The following is a 26,267-nucleotide window of genomic DNA, read 5'->3' as shown; positions in this document are numbered from 1 at the left end:
GGTGCTGTGATGGAGGCTAGGGCAAGAACAGGCGAGCCCTGTCCCAGGGCAGAACACAGCCGGGCTCAGAGAGGGGTGGAGAGCTGGGGGACCCGGCTTGGTGAGGGGGTTCTCCTGCCTCAGGTCGCCTGAGCACCCCTTGCACTGCAGACAAGCAGGGGCTCGGAGCTGCGGGATGTCTCAGGCTCCAGTGACCTGCTGTGGAAGGGGGATATAGCCACAGCTCTGTGCTGCAGGGCTGTGGGTGCTGCGAGAGCCTGGGGACCTGGTCGTGTCTCAGTGCCTGAGGGCTCTGGGGGATTCGGTAGAGCAGGGGATGCAGTTGTGGCTCTGGCCAGTGGGGAATGGGGAGTGCAGGGGAGCGGGAGAGGTGCAGTCACATCTCCATTGCAGGGGATCTCGGTGCGTGTGTGTCACATATGGGTCTCAGTGCTGATCAGGCCTGGAAACTGGCACAGAGACCTCATTCATGTTTCAAGCCCGACACTCCCAGTGCTGTGTTCTAGCCGAGGGGGCATGGCTGTGTCTGGGTGCCAGGTGCCCCAGGTGCTGTGTTCTAGCTGAGGGGGCATGGCTGTGTCTGGGTGCCAGGTGCCCCAGGTGCTGTGTTCTAGCTGAGGGGGCATGGCTGTGTCTGGGTGCCAGGCACCTCCAGGTGCTGTGTCCTAGCAGCGGGGGCGTGGCTGTTGTCAAGCTGTCCTGCAATGGCTGCAGAGTGAGTACCAACCTCCACACAGACTGTTAAGGGGCACGGCAAATGCCTCAAATTGGCTGGAAGTTCGAGACTTCAATGTCATCAACCACGAATCCTCAGGCATTACAACAGCCTAGCCAGGGAGTGCCAGACAGGCTCCTTGGCTAAGCTGCTCTATCCTGCCACCTAGGTAAGGTTGCTGGGTGAGAGATGATCCTGTACACCAAAGATCACAGCAATATTCAGGTTACTCCCAGTCCCAAAGGCAGGACTGGGCTTAGAGAAAATGGCACACTGAGCAAACTTGTATTTTGGTGCCCCTGGCCAGCATGGGCACCTCCCTGTTGTCCTTGGCCCCTTGGGCTCCCCAGGATACCCCATCACCCCTGCCCCCCACTGTCTCCCTCCCAATGCTTAATTTGTATTGAAAGAGGTGCTGGGGCTCAGCCCAGCACAAATTAAACCCTGGTTGGGTAGCTGGAGAGCAGCGGCTGCTGGCCAGGCACCCAGTTCTGAGGGCAGCACCACTGCCAACAACAGCAGAGAAGTAAGGGTGGCCTGGTGTATGATGTATTGCTGTCCTTACTTCTGCCCCGCTGCTCATAGGCGCCAACTCTGGGGCTAGAGCACCCATGGGGAAAAATTGGTGGGAGCTTGGCATCCACCTGCAGCTGCCAGCCCCACCCCCCATCCCAGTTCACAGCTGCCTCTGCCTCCTCCCCTGGGTGCACCGTGTGCCTGCTTCCCCCTCCCCCGACCTCCAGCGCTTGTGCCGCAAAACAGCTGATTCATGCAGCAAGCACTGGGAGGGAGGAGAGGGAACGCGGCGCGCTCGAGGAAGAGGCAGGGCTGGGGAGGGGATTTGGAGAGGGGGTGCAATAGGGGCAGAGACTTTGGGAAAGGTGGTAAAATGGGGGCAGGGCAGGGAAAGGTTGGGGTTGGGGCTGGGTCAGGGGGCATATGAGCACCCATCGGCTCCAGGAAAAGTTGGTGCCTAGGCTGCTGCTAGTGGCAGCACTGCCATGAGAGCTGGGTACCCGACCAGCAGCTGCCACTCTCTGGCTGCCCAGTTTTAAAGGCAAAAAACCCAGAGATCTGCTAAGTTACAAGAAAGTTGTCACACTATCACATTTTGCGATGGGAGGGGGGCAAATCAACTTCAAAATGCTATACAGAACAGAGATCCCTGTACGTCGTAAAAAACACCCCTTCCTAGAGCTTGTCTCATATCTGCTCTGTCCAGCGAGTGTAATACGAAATGAGAAAGAAAACCCATCTCTGAACAATCCTTTCTTGCTGGTCTGTTATTGCAGAGTTAATATTTGAAAACAACCAACCAGCTGTGTGACAGGTCCTCTACCCGCCCCTCTTCCTGGGGCCCACTGGCTGCCCCAGTAAAGCTCAGAGAGGCCTCTAGTTCTGCAGCACCCATGACTTTACTTATGCAATGTTCTCCCACCACCCCGTGTTATACTATATACAGAGCTTGCAGGCCTGATAATCTCCTCTCCTGCACAGAGTCTTCCCTCAGCCTGGCCATTCCCCCTTCTTCTGGCTGCCAGACAGTCTTTATAGCCCTTGAACCCTCAGGCCCGTAGGTGCAGCCAGTTCTAAAGGCCAGGCACCAGGCTCCTCCCAAGCCCCACTTTATTTCCCCTGATTGGGGCTGGCTGAGCAGGGGCTAATGAGGTGCCTTTGCACCAGCACCCTGCTACAAGGCTAAAGACCTATTTTGCCCATTGTTTGTGTATGTGTAATTGAAAACCAAGTCATCTAAAACAGAAGTGCGCATGTTCCCCCACTCCAGTAAGAGAGGGTGGACACTGCATCGGCTGCTACAGGAATTTCCACTATTCAGAGCTGTGGAGTTGGAGTCTCAAGAGATTAATAAAAAAAACCAGTCACAATAACCAGTCAAACCACAACAGAGAACACACAAGCATTTCCTTCGCTAGGTTTCTGGTGCTATAATTGTATAACTTAGCAACCACGTAGCAACTCTCTGGTGGCTATAAAATAAAAAGCAATAACCAAAAGATGGAAACTAGTGCAAAAACCATGGCATGAGGGGTTTACAGTTTGGACTTTGACATATTGTTTAATAGCAGACAAATTGTCTTTACAAAAATTATTTGATTAGGTTAATCAATATTGCACCAAGTTGATTCCAGGGCTTATTCTGAAGAAATTATCTTTATTAGGAATTAACTTGTAGGGCAATTCCTTATACGGAGACCCCTGCATTCTAGCTTTAATATTATGCATCTGCAGTGTTGGTCTCAGAATAGGCAAGAAAAAATGCTGTCTCTTTCACAACTGGTGCTATATACAGCCAAGAGGAGTCTGGCATACGTGGTTTTACTTTGGGTTACAAAGACTGTGTGGTAGAACCTTGAATTGTTCTTTACTCCTCATGGCAGCAGCAAAATGTTTGCAGATAAATCGACACAGATATAGAGCTGCTCCAAAACTGTGAACTGCCGAGCTCCAGCAGGAGCTGGGGACAGATCCTGCAACCTCCATGAGTTCAATAGGATTGAGTGTGTGTGCAAGGACTCCGTGCACAATAAAGGTTTCAGGATCAAATCTTTGGCTCCTGCTGATGGGATCATGCAAAAACCTAAGAGCAAAATAAGGGAAGGAGAGAACCCAGGCGGACGGACGGAGGGGGAGATGAACCCATCTTGTGCTAGTGCAGAAAAGCTGGGAGGATGCAGTCACTGATAAATGAAATGACGCTCAGTTTTATCTCATCTGAGATGTATGTCTGACATTTGTAAAATACACAATAATAATAATGAATAATCCCTTTGCCCCTAACCCCTCCTGTGCCCCCTTCTCTCCCAACCCCTCCTGCACCCCTTCTCTCCCAACCACTGAATTTCCCTATGGCCCTTCTCCCCCAACCCCTCCTGCGCCCAGGTGGGAAACTGACCTGAATGCAAGGAGCACTTGGCTTTGTTGCTCATTGCCCACCCCTAGCCCCTTAGGGGGGCCCCCCCCAAGAGGACTCTTTGGGGGGGTGAGGGGAGCAGCAACACCAGGCACTGCATGCATTACTGCTCCCCCCCACCCAAAACACACAAGAGTTTTTCCATGGGGAGGAAGCTGGGAAAAATCTGGGTGTCACCCCCATGCATCATTTCTGTGAAGTTGGGGGGTCAGTGCCCCCCAGGCTCCCCCAAACTCCCCCATGCACAGCACTTCCCGCTGTCACTGCTCTGGACATTCCCCTGCCCGCTGGCAGTACCACTGCACTGCACATGGCACCCCTCTGACTGCTGCGTTCTTTGCAGTCACCCTCATCACCCCCCCTAAGGCTGGCCCTGTGTCCCAGCCCAGGGCCCCCACCCTAAGCACCCCCCTGTACCCGACAGCTGAAGTGTCACTGATGGTCAGGGAAGAGCAGGACGATACGTCTTGGAGAGAAAAAGTCAGTTTTACTTCTTCCCTGCTGGCCGTAGGCCCAGACTATTTGGTATCAAGAGGGAACTAAAACACTCCAGCAGACGTGGGGGTGGGGGGGAAGTAGTGGGGGTTGGGGCCACCATCTGTTAGCTCTTCCACCCCAAACCTATACTGCTAGGTCAGTCTCAGCATGGCTGTGATGCTGCTTCCTCCAGGAGCTGGGCCTGACCAGGTGCTAACTGCCAAGCTCCTCGGTCCCCAGGAAGCTGGGTTGCACCTACAACCTCATCAGCCCCCTCCCGGTTGGGGGGCAGAGATGGGCCACCAGGACCCGACCAGCAAGCATTAGACTCACCCAGGAATCCAGGCTGCTGGTGGCCTGAGGGATAAAGGCAGAGCAGGCGGTGGCCACATGGTGGCAGCACAGACCGGGGTCCCCAGTATAGAGCACTGACCATCAGCCGATCTCAAAGCGCTTTCCAGAGCAAGTCGGCATCATTCTCCCTGTTATATACACGAGAAACTGAAGCACCAAAGAGGTGAAGTGACGTACCCTAGGCCAGGAAGCCAATAGCCTAGACCCAGGTCTCTCCAGCTCCATCCAAGTGTGCCCTATCCCCCAGGCAACATTACCCCCTTTGCATTTCACTTGGAAAGAGCCTCTGGGAATCAAGATGGGCGAGCAATAACAGTCTCCCCCCGTGACATAAAAGCAGCCCTGAAGGTTGCAGCATTGGCTTTTACACCCTGGTACCAGGGCTCAGCTGGTTCCACTGGGGCTTGAACCCAGGCCCTTCTGTACGTAAAAACAGGTGCCACTGGGACTACACTAGAGAGTCAAATGCCATGAGAAAACCCCCTTGAGCAAAGGTCACAGTGGCTGCTAGGCCTATGGATGGATGATATTCTAAGGCCTAGATCAAAGGTATTTAGGCACCTAACACATTAAAAACAATGGGAGCTGGGCACTGAAGTATCCGTGAAGACATGGGCCAAAGTACCTTGCTCCATAGCGCTTCAGCTGCTAGAGCCTGTAGGTTCCTCGCAGTCCTTGGAGGCATTTCCCAGCCTGCTCTTGCAGGCAAAGTGCATAGACCCTGCTGCGGGCTGGCAAGCTGCAGCAGCGGCTTTGTGCCTAGACTGGAAGAGAGCAATGGAGGAAACGGGAGGGCAAGACAATGAGGCAGCAGCTAGGATGACCAGATGTTAAGGGGAAAATATCAGGACCACTGCAGTGGGGGACTTTTTTTTCCCAGATGGGTGAATGGGGGCAAGGGAGTTCAGCAGCAATTTGGCAGAGAGCTCTTCAGTCACGGATGGTCTTCAATGGTATTTTGGCAGTGGGTTTTAAACCTTGCTGCCAAAGACAGAAGCACCTACCACCAAAATAGCACTGAAGACCATCTGTGACAGAAGGAATCTCCGCCAAATCACCACCAAAGACCAAGAAACAAAATATCGGGACATATTCCAGGGATACTTCCCTGCAACCCCAGCACCTTCTTCACTCTTACCTCAGGGCCACAGTCCTAGCAGCCAGCTGGGAGTTCCCTCTCACTCCCCGCCAGCACTGCTCTGTCCATGGCACTGCAGGGCTCTCTGCCTGCTAGAGACACAGTGCTGACTCCTCAAGCTCCCAGCAGCCACTGACCAGCTCTGCCCCAGGGACTTCTTTTATGTGAGCCTGCTGGGCTCTGATTGGCTGCTCCCTGCAGCCCTTTCCTGATTGCCTGCACCCAACACAGCCTCTCTAGGCTGACTGGAGGACCGAACTCCACTGCTCCCATGCAGGATTAGCCCCTTTTACATCTGTGTGGGGTAGACACCCCATCACGCACCGTCCCGCTCAAGACTGCATCCCTCAGAGGGTTGGGTGACTCCTACCCTGCAGCTGCCTACGCTGTAGCTGTAGCTCATCCCTTTCTCTTTCTGCCTCCCTCAACAGGAGACACACTTCTGCCGGGCCCTGCATATCACTGCTAAATGTTTCCCTCTGGTATATGAGGTGTCCCTCTGCTCTTTGCAATGGGTAGTTTATCTTTCACTTGCCCCGCTGGGGTCCCCCAGCACCCTTAGTGTCTCAGTGCCCCCACTCACCACTGGGGAAGTGACTGGACAGCTGACTGCCAGGCCCCAGGGGAGCACAGTTAGTGACTCTGATGATACCCCGGTCCTTGGCGTGACATGGACCTGAGAGCAGATGTGATGGTGGGCAAAGCACCGTTGGGAGAGGGTGCACCGACCTGCCAGCAAGAGGTGCCACAGTGATGAGTCACGCCTTGGCACAGGGGGCACTAATCACCCCTCACCGGCTCCCTGGACACTGCTCCAGAGACTGCATTGACTTTCCTGAGGTGCCCCAACCCTGTAGCAGGGCATCTCAGGTGCAGATGCTAGTTGAGGTGTCCCTCTGTTGTCTGCCAGGGGCCTGGAGCAGAGCTGTAGGAGCCCAAGATCCCACACAGATTTGCTGGGTCAAGCCTGAGTAGGGGGGAGGGATAGCTCAATGGTTTGAGCACTAGCCTGCTAAACCCAGAGTTGTGAGTTCAATCCTTGAGGGGGCCACTTAGGGATCTGAGGCACAAATCTGTCTGAGGATTGATCCTGCTCTGAGCAGGGGGTTGGACTAGATGATCTCCTGAGGTCCCTTCCAATCCTGATATTCTATGAATGTGCAATGCCTCTTTGCAGAGACTCATGGAGTTTAAGGCCTGAAGGGATCATCAAGTCTGAACTCCTGTATATTTCAGGCCCTTAAAGTTCACCCATTTCCTCCTGCCCTGCACCCAGTAACGACTGACTGGATGAAGTGTCTTCCCCAAGGCCTCCCAGCTGGGTTTGAAGGCCCCCTTCCTTTGGCAGGCTGTGCCAGGGTTTCTCCCCCAACCTGGCAAACATCTGTGTCTTGTTGCTAACTCGAGTGTGTCATGTGCTGCCTTTCTCCACCAGGACAGAGAGCCCATCGGTACCTGGACTATCCCCCCCTTGGCAGAACTTATACACTGCATCAAGTCAGCTACAGTCTTCCAATGGCCTGATCCACGTGGGACCTGGGGATCCAGGCAGGCTGAGGGGGATGAACCCCATTTTTCTGCCGTGGAGCAAACGCTGCCTCCCTGCAGGAGCAGAGTCTCCATATGGGGCACCTTGTAACTTGAAGCTGTAGCATTGGGCCTGCAGATTTCACATAGCCCTTAGCCAGGGAAACGCCCCAATATCACCGGCTGGATAAGGGCTCTGGGGTTCAGCCCTTTGTGGTTATGGTCAAGAGCAGACACAGCCCAACGCCTGCCAGAGCAATTCCACCTCAGGGATTCAGCAGAGCCCTGTAGGGTCGTGCTGGTGACTTGCGATGGGGAATTCAGCTGGAGGAGAGCGTAGAAATCGCCCTGTCCCTTGAAATCTCAGAGAGTCAAGAGGAAATTTGGAACCTTGACTCATCCCCAAGGCGACACTGCAAGCGAATGTTCCACCTGGCAAAGCTGCAGTGGTTTTATACACCTTTCCCCACATGTTGCTGCCCTTACCGCCCCAGCTCATTTTGGGGGTTCAAAACGTCAGTCATTCAGGAGCAGAACTGAGCCTTATAGACTCCACATTGTCATGGATATTATTATTTATTAGGTGTATTACTGATATAGTAGCACTGGAGCGCCCCAGTCATGGACCACGCCCCACTGTGCCAGGCGTTGTACAATGACTACTACATTCGTTCTTTTGCTGTGTAGCTTTTTTACTGATTATTTTGTTTTGGCCCAGAACATTGGTAGGAATGCCCAGGTACATGTATAAAGCAGGAGGGAGAAAGACAAGCAGGGATCAGAGCAGGGAGTTCTCTAAGCAGATTTGCATGATCAGAATAGCTGAGTGATGCCATGGCAGTGAGCGTGCAGTGTACAGCTGGGTGGCTCTGGCGTCCAAAGAGACTGCGACCTTTGTTCCCCCAGCCTTCGGCCTGCTGCAGGGTCCCATTGGAAAGTGGCTCCCAGCAGGAGGCCACCAGCGGGGACTGAGGGGGAATACAGTCGGGTGACACTTCTCAGACCAGCCCCTTTTCCGGTGACAAAGGCAAGTTTGGTGAAACTGAACCATTTGGTGATTGTTTTGGCTTCACTAAAATGTATCGGTCAAAACTAAAAACCAAAACCAACCCAGAACAAATCGAAACATTTGGCGTCTTTGGTCTGAAACTACTTTCCCTTTAGAAAATGGCCTTTAGTTTGATTAAAAACAAACAGAGGTTTAAAATGGTAACAATCAAAACAAAATGTTCATTGGACTCAAAATAATTTTCCCATCACCACCACTTCTCCATTTGCAGAATATTTTTTAAAATAAAATTTCAGTTTGTCCTAAAATGAATCCCCTGCCCCCCAAATTATTCAGAATTCCCAGCAAACCCCAAAACCTGTTAGTTGCCCAGTTCTACCCAGAACACATAAGACGGGATAAGGACACAGCAGTAAATGGTTCCAGTTGTGAAGTTACAGCACAGGAAGGTGACACAGCCTCTGCTGCAGGAAACAGGTCGCGTCTTTCACCACGTCCTGTTACACGCAGGGGTCCCTGCAGCTGTGGGCAGAGGCAAAGAGGAAGAGAAACAGCTTTGGTTGTGATGCTCAGATGTGGATGGGACCCTTTCCCTCTACGGGGTGCTGGCTCTGACCTGATGCCAGTGGGGCAGGGAAAGGGATATAGGGCTTTTCCCCTCTAGGGGTGCCAGTTCTGATCTGGCCCCAGACAGGGGGGAATGGGACATGGGGCCTTTGCCCTGTAGGGGGTACTAGCTCCAACGTGGCCCCAGGGAAGTGGTCCTGGCAGGTTTAGGGGTCAGGGAAGGGGATACGGGGCCTTTCCCATCTAAGGCTCTAGTGCCAGTATGGCCAGTTTCAGGTCAGCTGTAACTAAAGATGCTCCTGTCTGAAGGCCGTTTAGTGGCTCCTGCCTGAGCTGGTGGATCTCAGCCTGGGAGCAAAGTACCCATCTCACAGGAGTCACCCACCCATAGGCCAGAGGAGCCCTGGAGACTAAGCTCCCCAGAGACGTCTCTTCCTGAGCAGGTGGTGTGCAGGCAGGATGCTGCCATCGCTGTGTGTGGAGCTCACTGGGACAGAGATTGTGTCTTCCTACGTGTTTGTACAGTGGCTGGCCCAGTCTGAGCACAACTGCAATATAAACAACAACAGGGCCCCGGGGGTGTCCAAACAGTCACCGGGACACCTTCAGCCTCTGCTAGAGTTCACCTGTCCGGAGAATAGCCCGCCCTGGTGGGAGCGAAGCTGGATGGTACCTATTCTGCAGGGTGTATTTGCAAACAAACGGGAAGGACCAGCTGGCGCCATAATCGTTCCAGGTGACGAAGCCTGAAAGAGACAGAGTCAGAAGGAATCAGCCCAAGAACAAACCGTGCACTGGCAGGAACGGGCACTTCCATGACTAGGAAAGTCATCTGCATGTGAGAGCCAATGTAACCACTGTACCTGTGTGGGCATCTGTTCGGTCATGGCTGGAGTGATTAGATAGATAGATACTGGAAAACACTAGTGGGAACTGAGATGAGGCATGAAAAGAAAGGCGGAGAACAATATTGCCCTGGTCCATTGCCACCTTGCATCTTGAGTCATCAATTTCTCCTGTGCAAATTGGGTGTAAAGCTCTTTGCACCCACGTAGCTCTGGAGGTAGGTAGGTCAGTGGACTGAGCTGCTAGGGCAGGGGCAGGGCATAGGCGCTGACTTCCCCTCTTTCCCATGAGTGCTTGACCCCCATTTGTCCCCAGCCCTGCCCCCAACTCCACCCCTTCCATGAGGCCCCAGCCCTTCCCTGCTTCTTCCCACCCCTGCCCCACCCCCATTCCAATCCCTTCCCCGCCCCGGCCCCACCTCTTCCCTGCCTCCTCCCCTGAATGCCCCACGTTCCTGCTCCTCCCACTCCCCGCACTCCCTCCTGGAGCGTGCTAACACTGCCAAACAGCTGTTTGGCAGCGGCCGGGCAGGAAGCACTGGGAGGTAGGTGGAGGAGTGGGGACACAGCGCGCTCAGGGTAGGAGGAGATGGGGTGGGGGGTTGAGAGAAGCTTGGCTGTCAGTGAGTGCAGAGCACCCAATAATTTTCCCCCAGAGTCGGCGCTTATGGGGCAGGGGACCAAATCAGACAGCTTAATGATTTGATCAGATGGTGCAGCCAACCAGCAGGAACTGAATCTGGGCGATGTTCTTCTGGCGAGAGTCAGGGGGTGGAGATAATGAACCAGCCCTGACCAAACGGAGCCACCAAGCATGCACCCCCACAGGGCAAAGCTCCCACCGTTTTGCAGGGTCCAAGAGCCCAGGTAGTTTTCTCCCGGGAGGCCATCAGGCTGGTCTGCAGGAAATGTCCGGAAATTGTATTTGGAACCATCCGTCCACATGAATGACCCCTCCTAGAGAAAGGGTGACAGTGTTAGTGACCGAACCGGGGGCCAGGAGCGCTGCAGGGAGAGGAGATGGAGCAATAGCCAGTAAGGGATCAGCATTGTCTCTAGCACCTAATATCCCAGCTGTGGAGGCCTCTTCCTCACTGCAGCTCTATCCAGCACTGACAGAGTCAGCCTCACACCACCCCGGGGAGTGGGGAAGGGTCCGCCCCATGTTACAGATAGGGGAACTCAGCACAGGGTAGATTAAGTGACTGCATCAAGGTCACACAAGCAGACAGTGGCAGACCCAGGAACTGAACCCAGGACTCCCAAGTCCCCTTGCACTGCCCTAACCGCTGGGCCATCCTTCCGTCTGTCAGAGTGAGCAGCGCCGCCCTGGCTTGGAATCAGCTCTGCTATAATCCTAAACTGGCACCGCGTTCACCTTCGCGTGTCAGTGTCATCCCCACTTTGGGATCGCACCAGCCTCCACCAGATCCTAACACATCTTCCCAGGGTTGGTGCAACCATTTAGGCGACCTAGGCTGTTGCCTAGGGCACTGGGATTTGGGGGGGAGGGGCACCATTTTCTTCGGCAGTGACCGCCGCGGCTGGATCTTTGGCTGCTCCGGTTGCCACTGGCATTTAGGAGGAGGGAGCTGGGGCAGGGGAGCACAGGGAGGGCTCCCTGCAGCAAGCTGGGGGGGGCGGCACTCAGGGGAACTCCCTGCCCCAGCTGACCCCTGCTCTGCCTCCTCCCCGAGCACGCCGTGGCTGCTTCACTTCTCCCGCCTCCCAGGCTTGCAATGCCAATCAGCTTAGGCACCGCAATCCTGGGAAGCGGGAGAAGTGAAGCAGCGACTGCATGCTTGGGGTGCTCGTGTGCGGAGCAGGGGTGAGCTGGAGTGGGGGGGGTGAGCTGGGGCGGGGGGGTGCCTCAGGTCGGAGGGTGGGGAGTGGGGATCTGCTGCAAGGAGGGCACCTCAGGGCAGAGGGGGGGGAGCTGCCGTGGGGGGGCGCCTCAGGGCAGAGGCACAGGGGGGCTGCAAGATGGAAGTTTTGCCTAGGGCACGAAACATCCTTGCACCGGCCCTGCATCTTCCCCACATGCAGCAGCCACGCCCAGCCACAGCTCTCCCGCAAGCCCAGGCGGCAGGGCCTGGTTCTTAGAGAGTGAACATCAGCTGGAGTGCAGAGGTGACAAAACAGCTGTAGTTTCCACTGTGCCTTTTCTACACCCTGTATCCCAGCATGCTTTGCAGCTCAGGAACAGTAACACCTACCTCTTCTCTAGCACGTTGCATTAGTAGAGCTCAAAACACTTTACAAAGCAGGTCAGTAGCGTTACCCTAATTTTACAGATGGGGAAACTGAGGCACAAGGAGAGGCTGTGACTTGCCTAAATCCACCCCAGCAGCAGAGGCAGGAATAGAACTGAGGACTCCTGGGGCCTATTCCAGGCAAACACTCTTCGCTCTACTTCAGATTGAAATAATAAGCCCACAATGTAAGACGCATGGAGCCAAATTCTGCCCTCAACCCCAGGATGTCCCCCTGGTATAAGTGGAAATTCCAGTCTGACCCTCCAGCCCCGGTGACTGCTTTGAAGTTGCAGTTGCTCTGATTGTGGGTTGTGCCAGATGGGCGAGGCAGGAGCTACCTTGAAAGTGTCGTGTGCGCCGATCCAGTAGGCCCGTCCTTTAGTGTAATCCAGCGGCTTGCCCATCAGGTGAAAGATGAAGTCATTTTCCTCTGCGCTGTGAATGGAGGCCAGATGAGAATTCCTGCCATGGCTTTGACACGCCACCTGAAAAGGCACCGCAAGGACAAATCATACAAGGCTGAAACCACACACAAATCACACAAGGCTGACCCAAAACGCTTAGAAATCAATGGAAAAATGCCCATTTACATCAGTGGGTCAGGGCCCTAGAGAAGGGGGGTGGTCTGGTCGTTGAGACAGTGGGCTAGCCCTCAAGAGAGATGGGCTGAATTCCCAGTTCTGCCATAGACTCACTAGATGGCCTTGGGCAAGTCTCTTAGCTTCTCAGACCTTGGTTTCCCCCACAGGGAGGGGACTAGGCCATTTGCTACAGGGACAAAAGCCCCCCTCCTGTGGCTGTAGTAAGTGGCTACACTACAGCAGCACAGCGGCAGTTGTGCCATTATAGCACGTGCCAGAATGGGAGGGGGGGCATGGGCCCCCCACTTTTAAAAGTGGGGGGAAGAAGCAATGTGGGAGCTGGGTTTCGAGGGAAGATGTGGCATGTGGGCGTGGCCCAGGAGAAGGGGCAGCACAGGGGCAGGGCCTATGGGGAAGGGGCAGTGTGGGGGTGGGGCCATGGTTCAGACGCCTGTGGCCCTCCCAGCATGTGCCCTCAGGAGCATTTCCTGTCCCCTGTCTCTCTCCCTGCTCAGCAAATATGCCCAGCTGTTAATACTCCCTAGCTGTTCTCAAGTGCTTCTCATCGGCTGATCTGGGCCGGCGCGCTGGGCGACAGCAGCTGGACCAGCACTCTGCCCGCTGGGGCACCCATTAAAGAGCCCCAGAGTAAAGCGGAGGGGCAAAGCTGTGCCTACGTGACATGTCAGAGGTGGCTGCAGACAGCTACAGGGTTAATGAGGCCCAGGAAGGTAGCGCCAGGGGAGCGTGTCTGCGCTGCAATCAAAGACCTGCAGCATGGCCGGGGCTGGCCCAGCTCAGCTGACTTGGACTCCTGGGGCTTGGGCTACGGGGCTATAAATTGCAGTGTTAACATTCAGGTTTCAGAGCCCGGACTCCAGCCCAAGACCTGACAGCTACAAAGCTATTTGTTGTCTTGCGAGCCCGAGGCAGCTGACCTGGATTCAGAGACACAGTGCAGTGGGGTTTTAACCACAGTGTAGATGTACCCTCAGCATTAGTCCCAGGAGAGATCTCTGGGGGAGAGCGCTCCAGTCCTTGCTCTACGGGGCTGAGGATTATGTGCTATTACAGATGAGGTGCTGCACTATGCTGAAAAGGTGAGGGGCGAACACTGTAAATCAAACTACACATGGTGTTCCCAAGCAGGGCGTCTCCAAGTGCTCTGTGCACTCGGAGGAAGATGGGAGCAGAGGCCAAGTGCTGTTACAAGATCTCCAAGCACTTTACAAAGGAACTGAGTATCTTTATCCCCATTTTACAGATGGGAAAAATGAGTCACAGAAAGGGAAGTGACTTGCCCTAGGTCACCCAGAAAATCAGTGCTGGGAATAGAATCGCCTATGTCTCCGGCCGAGGCTCTTTCCACTAGGCCCTGCTATCAGACTTGCCTCAGCTTCGGGCCACTTTGTCGGTTCCATCACAGCCTTATAGCAGGAGTCTTGATACTGCACCCAGCCTGTGTCACAAAAGCCGCGGGCGCAGAGACAGTTCTCCTGGGAGCAGGCACCTAATATCAAGAGAAGGAACCAGGTATGAAATGCGCATGAGAGAGAATAAAACAGTGCAGCACGTTTCACTCATCGATCCCAAAGGCAGGTAAGTATTATACCAGTTTCTCATTGCAGGAGAAATCAGTGACACAGAGTCGAATAGTTTCTTAGTGCACCTTGTTTATCTATGATTACATTTTATATACCAATCCTGGAACAGAGATGGTCACAAACAGCACACATCCAAGTCCCTCTGTCAGGGATCTCAGGCTATGCACCAATGCCAATTTTCCAGGGAACAACAAACCCTCCTGCCCTTTGGAACAGTTCCCCCCTTCCCCCCAAGATATTGCATTACAAAATAGTATGTCTGCCACTGGCTCACATGCTAAGACCCTGTAAAATTGTGCATAACAGCACAAGCATAGCAGTATCAATACCCTCATGCAGGGAGAAGAATGATTCTAGGGGGTGCTAGAATTGTTAATAATTTTCACTGACTGCTTCATTTACCAATAGTAGTTTTTCATACATGATAATTATTAATACAGCAGCAGCATTTTAACTGGTGCTTTACAACAAACAAAAAAGAAGGGGTCCCTTGCTTAAAAGCGACATGGGAGACACATAAATGGTGGTGACAGACAAGAGTCATAGCTGCCAAGGCCAGAAGGGACCATCCTGATATCTAGCGTTACCACAGATAACACAGGCCAGAGAATTGCCCCCAAATAATCTCTACAGCCGATCTTTTGGAAAAATCCAGTCTTGATTTTGAAATGGCCAGTGACGGAGAATCCATTACGATCCAAGGAAGAGGGGGACGGAGAAGAGATGAGGGTGAAAGGAAATTAAAAGTTGAAAATTGGTGCTCAGGGCAAGAGCTGGATGCAGCTGGATGGGGGAGTACAAGGAAAACATTCAAACCTATTGTCAGCAGGTTGGGGAGGTGTCTCAGTGTGCCAGTGGGCTGGCTGGTGTCTAGTGTGTGTAGCCATCGCGGCAGAGGAAAAGTTTGAAGGAGGACATGGAGTTGGTTTTGTGGATGTGTACAGGGACTTCCTCCCAAGCATGGGGGCGGGGGGCTATCCTGGGAGAAAGCACCTTCTCTCAAGACTGGGTGAGCGGAGGGTTCAGACTCCGTGGGCCTCAGTCCTTGGGCTCTTTGCCAAACCCGACAATGGGGAGCAATGAGTGCTGATGCAGCAGAGGGGGCCTGCAGTGAAGACCCCTCTCGTCCAGGACTGGGATTCCCTGCTGATTCCACAAGGCCCTCTGTGTCGAGCGGTGGCACCTATGGAACGGGGTGCGGGAGAGTTAGCAGCAAGGAAGCACAACCCAACTCACCCCAGGCAATGAAGATGAGCACAAGGTAGAGGGATGTCCTGGGATCCATCTCTGGTGAGGATGGGGGTCAGCAGTCAAAACCCAACAGCCCCACTGGCTAGTGGAGACTCCCCTCAGGTTGGGCTTTTTGGTTTTGCTCACAGCACAATGATCAGGGACAGGTGGATGCAGAAACTCCTGGATCAGTCACCTTTATACCAGTGACTCATCCTGGGGAAATCCCGCTCCTCTGACTTACCTCTTTGTTCCTGCCCGGTCCCTTCTGGCTCCAGCAGCCCGGTTTAACCCTCTCTCCATGCGGAAGCCAGTGGAGTAAGCCCTGCAGCTGCTCACTTTATTGTGCTTGTACAAAATGTACTAGTTGTCTTCAGGCAGGGAACTGGCCAGCATGTGAGACAGAAGGCACAAGGTAATCTCCCTGGGACCTGAGCAATAGCCACCCTACATTCTGCAATTTCATTCTTTGCCACTAGGAGAGGGCAGAGTGGCTGCACAGGTGGAAAGGAGAGAAAGCAGAAAAGAAGGGGGCAGAATTTGCCTATGGAACCATCGAGGTGTGGGAGCTCAGGAAGCCACCAACAGCTTCTGATGCTCCTAAATTATCAGAACAATGAAAGGACCTTCTATGACCCCTGTTCTCAAGGAGTCATATGAGTTTGATGCATTCACCCACTCTATTAATTTCAATACATTCCTAATACTTACACCACATAAGATTGGGGTTTTTTAAATTTCTTCTTTCAGAAAGGCAGTGTTGCTCAGTGGCTAAGGCACTAGACTGAAATTCAGGAAACCTGGATTAGGAATACAGGAGCACAGGAAAGGCTGGACTGGCTCGGTCTCCTGTCAACCACAGTGGCCAGTGTCAGATGCTGAGGAAGAAGCTGTAAGAACCTTTCAGGAGGAGATGTGGGGTAATCTTAGGTCTCATCCTGGTCTCTAGTAGCTAGAGATCGCCTTAAGCCCCGAAGCAGGAGGTATAATCTCTCTGCCATAATTTTTGTTGTTATTAATTATAATTATGAATATTCTTGTTATCTGTTGAAATGGCCAGTCACCTTTTCAATCTTGCTATCTTCTTGGTCTCAACGATATCCTGTGGCAGTGAGTTCCACAGGTTAATCCTGAATTGTGCAAAAAAAAAAAAAAAAGTATTTCCTGTTATGAGTTTTGAATTTCCCACCTCCCTGTTTCACTGACTGTTCCCTTTTCCTTGTGTTAGGAGACAGGGAGAACATCACCCTCAACCTCTCTTCTGTAGGCCACTTGGTATTTTATAAGCTTCCATCCTGTCCCCTCCTCCTCATTCCCTCTCTAAGGTAACAATCCCCCATCTTTTAAAACTCTCTTCATAGGAGATTTTTTTCCAACCTCTGGATTTTTCTCATAGCCCTTCTTTGCTGCACCTGGTCATAGTCCTTGTAGTATTCTCTATCCCATTTTGTACAGGGGGAGGGATAGCTCAGTGGTTTGAGCATTGGCCTGCTAAATCCAGGGTTGTGAGCTTAATCCTTGAGGGGGCCGCTTAGGGATCTGGGGCAAAAATTGGTCCTGCTAGTGAAGGCAGGGGACTGAACTTAATGACCTTTCAAGGTCCCTTCCAGTTCTAGGAGATTGGTATATCTCCAGTTATAAAATCCCAACATCTTTTTTGCTTGTTTGATTGCAGCTGTGTGCTGAGCAGGGTTTTCACTGCACAGCCTGTATTGACGCCCAGGTCCCTCTCCTGAACTGATACAGTTCATTTAGACCCCAGGACGGTGCAGGAGTGGTTTAACTTTTCCCCTCCAGCATGCGTTACAGTACTTTGCATTTGTCAACAGCATCCGTAGCATCTCTTTGGCGGGACTTTGTCAAAGGCCTTTGGGCAGGCTGAAGTCTGGAATCCATTTCTGGCTCTGCTACCGACCTGCTGGGGAGTTGGGCAAGTCCCGTCCCATCCCACCTGCCCTTTGACAGTTGTTTGTTTAGGCAGGTTTTCCAAACCTCAAATCATTCTTGTAGCTCTTCTCCACCCTTCTCACCATCCTTTCTGATGTGGGGACAGCAGTCTTGAACAGCTGTGCAGAAAGAGCAGGTCAGCCGTGAGCCCAGAGCGAGGGACAGTTTTTCCCTCAGCTTCAGTGTTTCAAGTATGGTGTCAGTTTTGGATTTGCTGCAAGGTGTTGTCCCACCGTAAGTTTCCTTTCACAAGCTCTACTCTGTGTCTAAGAAGTACACGCCTGCCCAACTAGCATGACTGGACTCTAGACTTTTCTGCAAGGCACTATTTAAAAAGCCTGGGGGGTCTTGAGTGAAAATGATTACAAACTGAGGTTCACCAAGGTGTTTTTTAGGCCTGGCATGTTTGCAGAGTTTGAGCAGATAATGAAGTCTGATCCAGATTGTCTGGCAGAACTGGATCAACAAGTCACTGACGGAAGTTGAGGTTCACCAAGGTGTTTTTTAGACCTGGCATGTTTGCAGAGTTTGAGCAGATAATGAAGTCTGATCCAGACCATCTGGCAGAACTGGATCAACAAGTCGCTGACGGAAGTAGCTGCAGTAGCTGGAAAAATTCAGCGGTGTTCTCTCTCTCTCTGGGATTAAGTTGAAAAACAAAATAAATGACTCTCAAAAGGTGTGACGATGCGGTTCTGGTGGGATCCAACTGAGAGTGCCAATTCAGGACAAATCGCTTAAACAGGGCAGTTACAGCCCAAGCCTGGGGTTTTTCCACTTCTAAGGCAAACCAAACCAGCCAGACAAAGAGGACTTCGGTCTCACCCCTCTGGCTAACCACAAGTCACACAAGCAATTCCCTTAAACACTCCAGTTTCCCAGTATCACCACCAGTGCCACTCGTCCTGTGGATGAATGGTTATGAAAACCAACACCCCAATAAAAGAAAAAGGTTCTCTCGATCCCAAAGAATCAAGCCCCAGATCCAGGTCAATATACAAATTAGATCTTACCCACAAATCACGCTGTTACCAATCCTTTAGAATCTAAAATCTAAAGGTTTATTCATAAAAGGAAAAGGATATAGATGAGAGCTAGAATTGGTTAAATGGAATCAAATACATACAGTAATGGCAAAGTTCTTAGTTCAGGCTGGTAGCAGTGATGGAGTAAACTGCAGGTTCGAATCAAGTCTCTGGAGTACATCCCCCGCTGGGATGGGTCATTCAGTCCTTTGTTCAGAGCTTCAGTTTGTAGCAAAGTCCCTCCAGAGGTAAGAAGCAGGATTGAAGACAAGATGGAGATGAGGCATCAGCCTTTTATAGGCTTTTCCAGGTATAAGAACACTTCTTTGTTCTTACTGTGGAAAATTACAGCAAAATGGAGTCTGGAGTCACATGAGCAAATCCCTGCATACTTTGCTGAGTTACAAGGCGTATCTGCCTTCTCTCCATGGGTCAATTGTGTAGCTGATGGTTCTGAGCTGGCAGGGAAAAGGGAGCAGAGGTAGTCTTGGCACATCAGTTGGCAGCTCCCAGGGGGGGTTTCTGTGATCCAACCCATCACAGATATAGACAGAAACACACATCATATAGATAGATACAGATACAGACACATACCCAGTGGATGCTGGTTATTAGCAACTTCTCAGTTCACAGCAAAACGTTGCTAGTAGCCGAAAGTTGCCAACCAACAAAAGGCCCATGCTGAAGATAGTGGTGTGGGACGGCCCCACTGCCAGGACCCTGCTGCCCACACAGGGGCCCTGGTGCTATGCAGTGAGGGGGGGAGGGGCGCGGGGGCTGTGAGCAGTAGGGGAGGGCGAGTATGCGATGTTACACTCCATATGCTTTATGAAAATATGCTTATGAATGTGAATATGTCGTCACTGGAATATGTTTTGTGCAAGAGATCTCTTTGAAGGTATCATTACAAACCTTATAATCTTCCAGATGTATTCCTCTTATTTGTATGCATATATCGTTCTTGTATCTGAAGCTAGAAGTATGAAGTACAACGCTGAGGTCCTATTGTAATTATGCAAAGGGTGAGCCATTAATAGTGGTTTAGAATCTTGATGGTTCCCATTGATTAGGACAATTGGTTGTAAATAGTTTATTTACCTGCAAGCCTTCCTGTGTACGTGTAGCCAAGCCAGGAAGAATAAAGATTAGGGGTCTCACAGGACATGTGACCATGTCACACGATACTGGAATCCATCTTAAACACCCCGCCCTGTGGCAGCCATCTCTGTGCAGAGGAGGGCTAAGGGAGGTCTGGGGCCTATAGGAAGGGGGACGAGAGGCTGGTGCAGGGCAGGGGGGAGGTTCCCCTTGTTGAAGAATGACCCTAAAGAAACCCCAAACTACACAGCGCCCACGGTGGGGTTTTGTAGGCATAGGTGAGCCGAGGGGCGTTAAGCCGGTGTGGCTGGGCAGTGGGTGCCAGGATTAGGCAGATAGGCAGGCTGCAGACTGAGGGTTCCTGGGAGGGGATGGGGGCTCTGAAATACAGAGTGCACGTATTTCCCCACCCCTTGGTGTTGGCTTCCAGTCATTGCTGCATAGGAGGGTGGGTGTTTACGTGGCTATAGGCTGAGATGGCTCTGCATGGCCTCCCCCTCGTAGATCCATGACATCCCCTATTCAGATACCTCTGAGTTTTGCGACTCTGCCCCGCTTGAGCTGCTCCTGGCTCCTCCCCTGGCTGGTTATGCTTTTCCCTCTACACCTAGGCATTGGGAAGGGGCTCATGGCTTGGTGGGCCCAAAGTGATACCCCAAAAGGGCTGGGTGTCAGGGCAATATGAGTCAGGCCCCTTTAAACGGCCTCAGGTTGGGCCCGGTGGAAATTAAGGCCCCTGGATCACTTGGGAGAATTGGCAGAAGGGGTTTTGTGCAGGAGGGAGCTGGAGGTGAAAGAGGCAGAGAAGCTTTGGGCTGGCCAGTGAGGAGGTGTGACAGGTCCCCCAGGGTGCGACCTGGAACTGGGGTACCACTAAGCCCTCTCTCTGTCCAGCCTGGGCTCCCTCTCACACTGCTTGCACTTCCACCAGCATTCACACAGGCAGAGACACACCCAGCTGCAGTTACATGCAGGCTTTGACCAGCCCCCTGCATGAACCAACAATAGAGAGAGACTGCAGCCCAAAACACCGCCAGCTGCTCAGCCTGGGACCACAGAGATGTACCATCCTGCCCTGATCAAATCTGGCCAGTATATGGGTTTAATACCCAGTCCATCTCTCCCTCAATGTGAAGAGAATAATGCCCAGATTTCTATTAACTGAGTTGAGATCCTTCCCCAAACACTTCAGTCAAAATGCACTGGTTTAGATTAAACATTTTATTAACTACAAAAGATAGATTTTAATCAATTATAAGTGATAGCAAAGAGATCAAAGCAGATTCCCTAGCAAATAAACAAAACCGCAAACTAAGCTTAACACACTTGCTAGATTGTATATGTATTAGCAGTTTCTCACCCTCAGGGATGGTACAAGCAGGCTGCAGATTCTTAAGGCACAAGCTGGACTTGCTTTAGAGATTGGAATCCCCAGGTCCTTCATACGCAGGCTAGAAATTCCTTTAGCCTGAATCCAGCACTTTCCCCAGTTCACTGTTTGTTCCTTTGGCATTTCCAGGAGTCTTCTTGTGTGCGGGGAGTGAAGAACCCCAAATGATCATGTCACTCCCTGCCTAATATAGCTTTAGCATATGGTGGGACCCCTTTGTCCCAAACTCCGTTTGTGGAAAAACACTGGCATCCCAAGATGGAATCTAGAAACATGTGACCTGGTCACATGGCCCTTGCATAGCTTGCTGAGTCGTAGCAGCCATTACTTATAGGCTGTGTGGAACATTCACAGGAAGGTTAAGTTCTTCCAGGGTCCATTGCCTTTGCTGATGGGCCATCAGCACTGTCTGGCTTCTTCATTGTTGTACCCTAATTGTGAGTGTCGCCCAGTGTAAGCAGGATTGAAATACAGATTTCTAGTCACTATTCATAACTTCAGATAAAAAAAGGTTTATGCATACAACTAGGATTTAATAATTGGAGATATCCTATCTCCTAGAACTGGAAGGGACCTTGAAAGGTCATTGAGTCCAGCCTCCTGCCTTCACTAGCAGGACCAAGTACTGATTTTTGTGCCAGATTCCTAAGCAGCTCCCTCAAGGACTGAACTCACAATCCTGGGTTTAGCAGGCCAATGCTCAAACCGCTGAGCTGTGCCAACTGGGGGGATAATCATGTTCAGCAAATCATCACTTTTCCAATGACACCTCGCATGACTTATCTTGTACAAAATGCATCATAATTATTCCATAATCATATCATAATATTTCTATGAGAACACGGGGTGCAGTGTCACAGGGGGTATTTAGAGTGATCCCTGCATTGTGTGCCCCCCTCCCGGTCCTCTCCCACAGTGAGTCCTCTCTCACTGTCTCTGCATCTAATCGCTTGGTGGCTCAGAGCACAGACAGGACCTGGCTCCACTCCAGTGTCACCCTGAGGTGGGATCAAGGGTTACCCCTGACCCAACTCCTGTGCACACACATCTCTAGCTCCAGGGGGCTGGCCGGTGGGGGATGGGTTGCAGCTCAAGCTAATCATGCAGTGGGGACACAGCTACAGCCTGAGAGGGGGGAGCTCACGGTTCTGCCTGGGGGAGAGGGGGAGCTCACAGCTCTGTGCAGCGGGAAGCTTGCTGCTATGCCTGGGGGCAGAGGGGCTTTCCCCAGTAGTAGCCAGCAGGAGTTAACCCATCTGGCTCTCTGGGTCTTGCTGGCATCGCTCCCCCAGCTCAGCAGTGGTGCCATACGCGGAGTTGTCTGGCACCAGGCTCTGCCCTTCCTCCACTGTGCAGTAACGCCTGGCCTTGTACCTCCGGGAGCCGTAGACAGCCAGGGCGATGAGGATAGCCAGGCCGGTGGTGACCGCCACTGTGACACCGGCTGTTGCCTGGCCTGACAGGCCCCCTCCACCACCCAACCCTGCAGCGCGGCGCGTCTCAGTGGGATCCTGAATCCGCCACATCTGGGTCTGGGTGTCTTTGACCCAGGAGCGCTCTCCATTCGCATTGGTCACCAGGACGGTGTCAGTGTCCACCAGGGTTGTGGCGGGTGGGCGGGTGTAGGGAGGGAGCCGCACCGGGGGCAGGGCCCCTCCGGTGAAGATCCCAGACTGGACGCAGTACTCCACTTGGCAGCCGTCACTGATCAGAGCCAGGTGCTGGCTGAATCCTGCCGGGCAGCGCTTCAAGTAGGGGTCATCCACGGTCCCCTGGTGGGCCCCTGCCAAGGGGTTCCCTGTCTCGCAGCTGAAGAGCCCCCCGAAGGGCACGGAGTACCTGTGCCCCATCTCGTAGTCTGTGCTGACACACAGCTGGAGCTGGTCAAAGAGCCTCAGCTGAAAGAAGCCGGAGGGGCAAGACTGGGCATTGGTCAAGGGATTGACGCTCTGAGAGCTGAAGAGACCCCCGAAGAGGTACCCCGAGTTCTCAGGGACCTGGCTTCTTGCCATACACCAGAAGGCACTGAACTGGACCTTGGACAGCCAGAACACATCCTGACACACTCTCTTGCAGAACAGCAACAGCCTACAGGAGCTGTGGCACTCCAGGTGGCTGTAGCCTTCTTCCCGCTGCTGGGTGCTCAGTCGCACTGGGGTGTAGCCCACAGGGCAGGAGAACCCCCTGGTGAGTGGGTTCCTGTGTTCTAGCCCCTGGCAGAGGACTGATGCATCTGGGCCCCACAGAGGGACGCACTCCTGGTAGGCGCCCCCGAAGGTAAAGTTGGTTTCAGCCGCTTTGCAGGAGCCATCGTCGGCGTTGGCATGGAAGTTGAAGTTTGGCGAGGTGGTGTCGGTGCAGCCAGGGTAGATGTTGAAGGTGTAGTAGCGGCGGGCAGCCAACTCTACCCTCCGGGAGAGCTTCTTCACTGTGGGGCTGGGTAGCTCCGGCAGGCTCCTGGGCGTGATGAAGAAATGCAAGGGCAAGCCAGAGCGGTCAATAGCCACCAGCTGGTTGGTGATGCCCTCTTGCCAGGCCTTGAGGGTGATCCCTGGGTAGAAGGGCATACCACCAATGCTCTCCACCCGGGAGTTGATGCGGTTGGATAGGTACTGCTTGGTGAAGGAGTTTTCCATTCTCAGTGACTCGCTGACGCTGAAGTTGATGATGCTGTGGAAGGAGGCCCCAGCTGCAGCAGTGATGGCACTCCGTGTGGACATGTTGTCCTGGACAAAGGTGGATTTGATCTGATCCTCTTGCACCAGGCTGGCGCCAGCATCCACCGAGGTAATGACATGGGTACCATAGTTCAGCACCAGCACCTCTGCCAAGTAGTCTGCCATCCGGGTCTGGTTGTTCTCCAGGTGCCCAGCGAGGGCCACCAGCTGCTGGCGGAAGCCCTTGTCCAGGGCTGCCCCGGGGTCAAACTTGGCAGTGTAGACCAGATTCCTGACCTGGACCCGGGTGGTCATGGCCTGGTCCTTCACCTGGTGTGTCTTCATCTTGCGGAAGTCACTGGAGAACTTGCCGTTGAGAGAAGAGAAGAGGGAGACCTCTGTGTTGACCGAGGCGGCGAAGGCGCTCTGATAGTCCATCCAAGATTCTATGATCTCCGAGTTGATCTCCAGGTTGCTCTGCTTGCGGGGAATGGTGAAGACCTCATCTGGGATGATGTAGGACCCATCCTCTGTGGTCTTGCACAGCGAGTAGCCCAGACTGATCACTCTCCCCATATCCAGGTTCCTGAGATTGTCCCAGCCCCCGCCTGGTAGTACCTCCATCCCAGGGAGATTCAGGGCTTTCTTACACACCTGAAACCCAGCAGTAGCTGGCAGCTCTGGAGGCCTCTCTGCTCCTTGCACCCAGGCCACCAGACTCCAAGAGAGGAGAGCCCCCAGCAACTTGCTCATGGCTGGGGCAGTGCTCGGAAGATGCAGCCGTCCAAGCGAAGAGGAGGGAGCTGTCAAAACGTGCTCGTGGCTTAATAGCTCTGAGCCCAGCTGTCTGAGAGTTCCTCCTTTCCATGCTCCAGTTATTTTTAGAAACAGAGAAGTGAGAGTGGATCCCTGTCAGAATCAGACGGCGGGCGGGACGCTGCCGACAGCTGACAGAGGGAGAGCCAGCAGGTATGTCAAGGCCCTATGCCTTGCTCATCATGTTGGCAGGAGATCACTATTTCCTGATTGTTACAATGCCCAAAGTGTGCTAGGGGCTGTACAGCAATCAGGGCGGCTCTACCATTTTTGCCACCCCAAGCAAAAAATAAAATAAAAAAAAGGCTGCCCAGACTGCCTGAGCACAAAAAAAAGCGATGTCTGGATTGTGCCGCCCCAAGAATGGACGGAATGCCACCCCTTAGCATATGCCACCCCAGGCACATGCTTCCTCTGCTTGTACCTGGAGCCGATCCTGATAGCAATGGATTATTTCTCCATCTTCTCCACCTGTCTTCAGTCTGACACCAGTGTTGCCCAGCTGCTGAGGCCTTCCCAGAGCAGGAGAAATTGGAATCCACCCAGACTCTGCAGCAGAGAGCATCATTTCCTATATTTACATATAGGCATCAGGCCCGAAAGCGGGGTGGTCATAGACACCGTGTAGAGCAACCCCTTCTCCCAGGAACCTCAGCCCAGCATAAGCGCTAGGGTCCCAGGGAGAAACTCCACCTCAGCAATTGGCTCCAATGGGAGCCCAAGTTAGACAGCAAACTCTCTTGATGTGTGCACAGGTCCCTGCTCTAAGAACGTTGCATCAGCCCAAAGTCACCACCCCACGCATGTCTTCTGACTCTACATCTTGCTCACACAGTCAGAAGGGGGAAGACTGTTACAGCGTTCTCTGGTGACGCCTGCTGTAACAGGGTAAAGGGACGAGGTCCCTGCCCTACCCCACCTCCGCAGTTCAGTGCTGTGTGGGACTTGCTGACACAAGGGCTGAGGGAGGAGGGACTCTGGGGTTGATCCAGTTTCTGCACCGGCACTTGCCTATACCACGTTGAGTATAACTCAGTGCAAGAGGCTCATGTGACAGGGGAGAGAGCTGGTTTGGCAAAAGTGAATTGGGGGAAGGGGGTGCTTTGCCCCAGGGGAGGCATAGGAAAAGATGAGCGGGAGGAGGAGGGAAGGAACGAGGGAGCAGGTGTCATTCGGATGGGGAAGGATGTAGGAGACAGTTCACTTCTTTGCAGAGCCCTGGGGGGAAGGGCTGCTAGTGCACTTTCACACTCATTGCTGTGCCATCACCCCAGGCCCAGGCTTGCTCTTTGGGGCTCCAGAGTGTGACGAAGGGGCTGTGAGTGCTGACTAGGGGGCAGTCCTTTCGCAGTGCCGGCGTCTCGTCGGCTCAGCTTTGCCAGTGGGCCTCTATATCGAGCTACAGTGGCTTCCTCTATTCCAGCCCCAGCCTCTCAGGTGCCCCTCAATCCTGATCTTCAGCCCCCTGCTATCCCAGCCCTGGGCTTCCCACACCCAGCTTTGCCGAAACCCTCCGCTCTTAATACCCTCATCCATCTCCACTGCTGCCTCTTAGCGCTGCTACACAGCATCTCTGGGCCGGGAATCAGGCCTAGCCCCACCGCGGTGCTTCACTGCTGACCCGAGCCCTATCACCGCTGCGCTGTACAAAGGTGAAACCGAAGCTGCAGTCAGCAAGTCGATGCAGCCATGGGACAAAAGCTTTTTCTCTTCCAATGAATCATGCTGCTGAGCCGCAATTTCACTTCAAGGGAGAGCTATGGAGCACATGTGGGAGGGGAAGTTGCCTTCGCTCCTTGACAGATGGCTGTGATCTCTGCCTAGTAAACGCCTGAGTCCTAATTCTGATTGCCAGGGCCGGCACTTCCATTTAGGCGACCTAGGCGGTCGCCTAGGGCACCAGGATTTTGGGGGGTGGCATTTTGCCACCCTCGGCAGCAATTCGGTGGCGGGGGGTCCTTCCGCGCGCCAGGTCTTCGGCGGCAATTCTGCGGAGGGTCCTTCACTCGCTCCGGGACCCGCCACTGAAATGCCCCGAAGACCGGGAGCGCAGAAGGACCCCCACCACCGCCGAATTGCTGCCGACCGGGAGCGCGGAAG

General features: G+C 53.2%; 2 protein-coding genes across 2 annotated transcripts; both read right to left on the bottom strand.

The window, feature by feature from the left end:
* Positions 1-7,830: 7,830 nt before the first annotated feature.
* Positions 7,831-15,455, bottom strand: LOC115651064 (regenerating islet-derived protein 4-like). The gene is made up of 6 exons (XM_030561916.1): positions 15,241-15,455; positions 13,792-13,910; positions 12,158-12,304; positions 10,407-10,521; positions 9,393-9,465; positions 7,831-8,674 (listed from the first exon to the last, which is right to left on the bottom strand). Exons 1-6 carry the CDS (start codon positions 15,287-15,289, stop codon positions 8,653-8,655), a joined length of 525 nt encoding a protein of 174 aa, XP_030417776.1. The 5' UTR covers positions 15,290-15,455; the 3' UTR covers positions 7,831-8,652.
* Positions 15,456-21,336: 5,881 nt separating this feature from the next.
* Positions 21,337-24,215, bottom strand: MPEG1 (macrophage expressed 1). The gene has a single exon (XM_030561915.1). It carries the CDS (start codon positions 24,102-24,104, stop codon positions 21,942-21,944), a length of 2,163 nt encoding a protein of 720 aa, XP_030417775.1. The 5' UTR covers positions 24,105-24,215; the 3' UTR covers positions 21,337-21,941.
* Between the last annotated feature and the right edge of the window lie 2,052 nt (positions 24,216-26,267).

The sequence above is a fragment of the Gopherus evgoodei genome, chromosome 4 (genome assembly GCF_007399415.2).
Source record: "Gopherus evgoodei ecotype Sinaloan lineage chromosome 4, rGopEvg1_v1.p, whole genome shotgun sequence".
Lineage (NCBI taxonomy): Eukaryota > Metazoa > Chordata > Testudines > Testudinidae > Gopherus > Gopherus evgoodei.
This window is presented reverse-complemented; position numbering and strand designations above follow the sequence as displayed.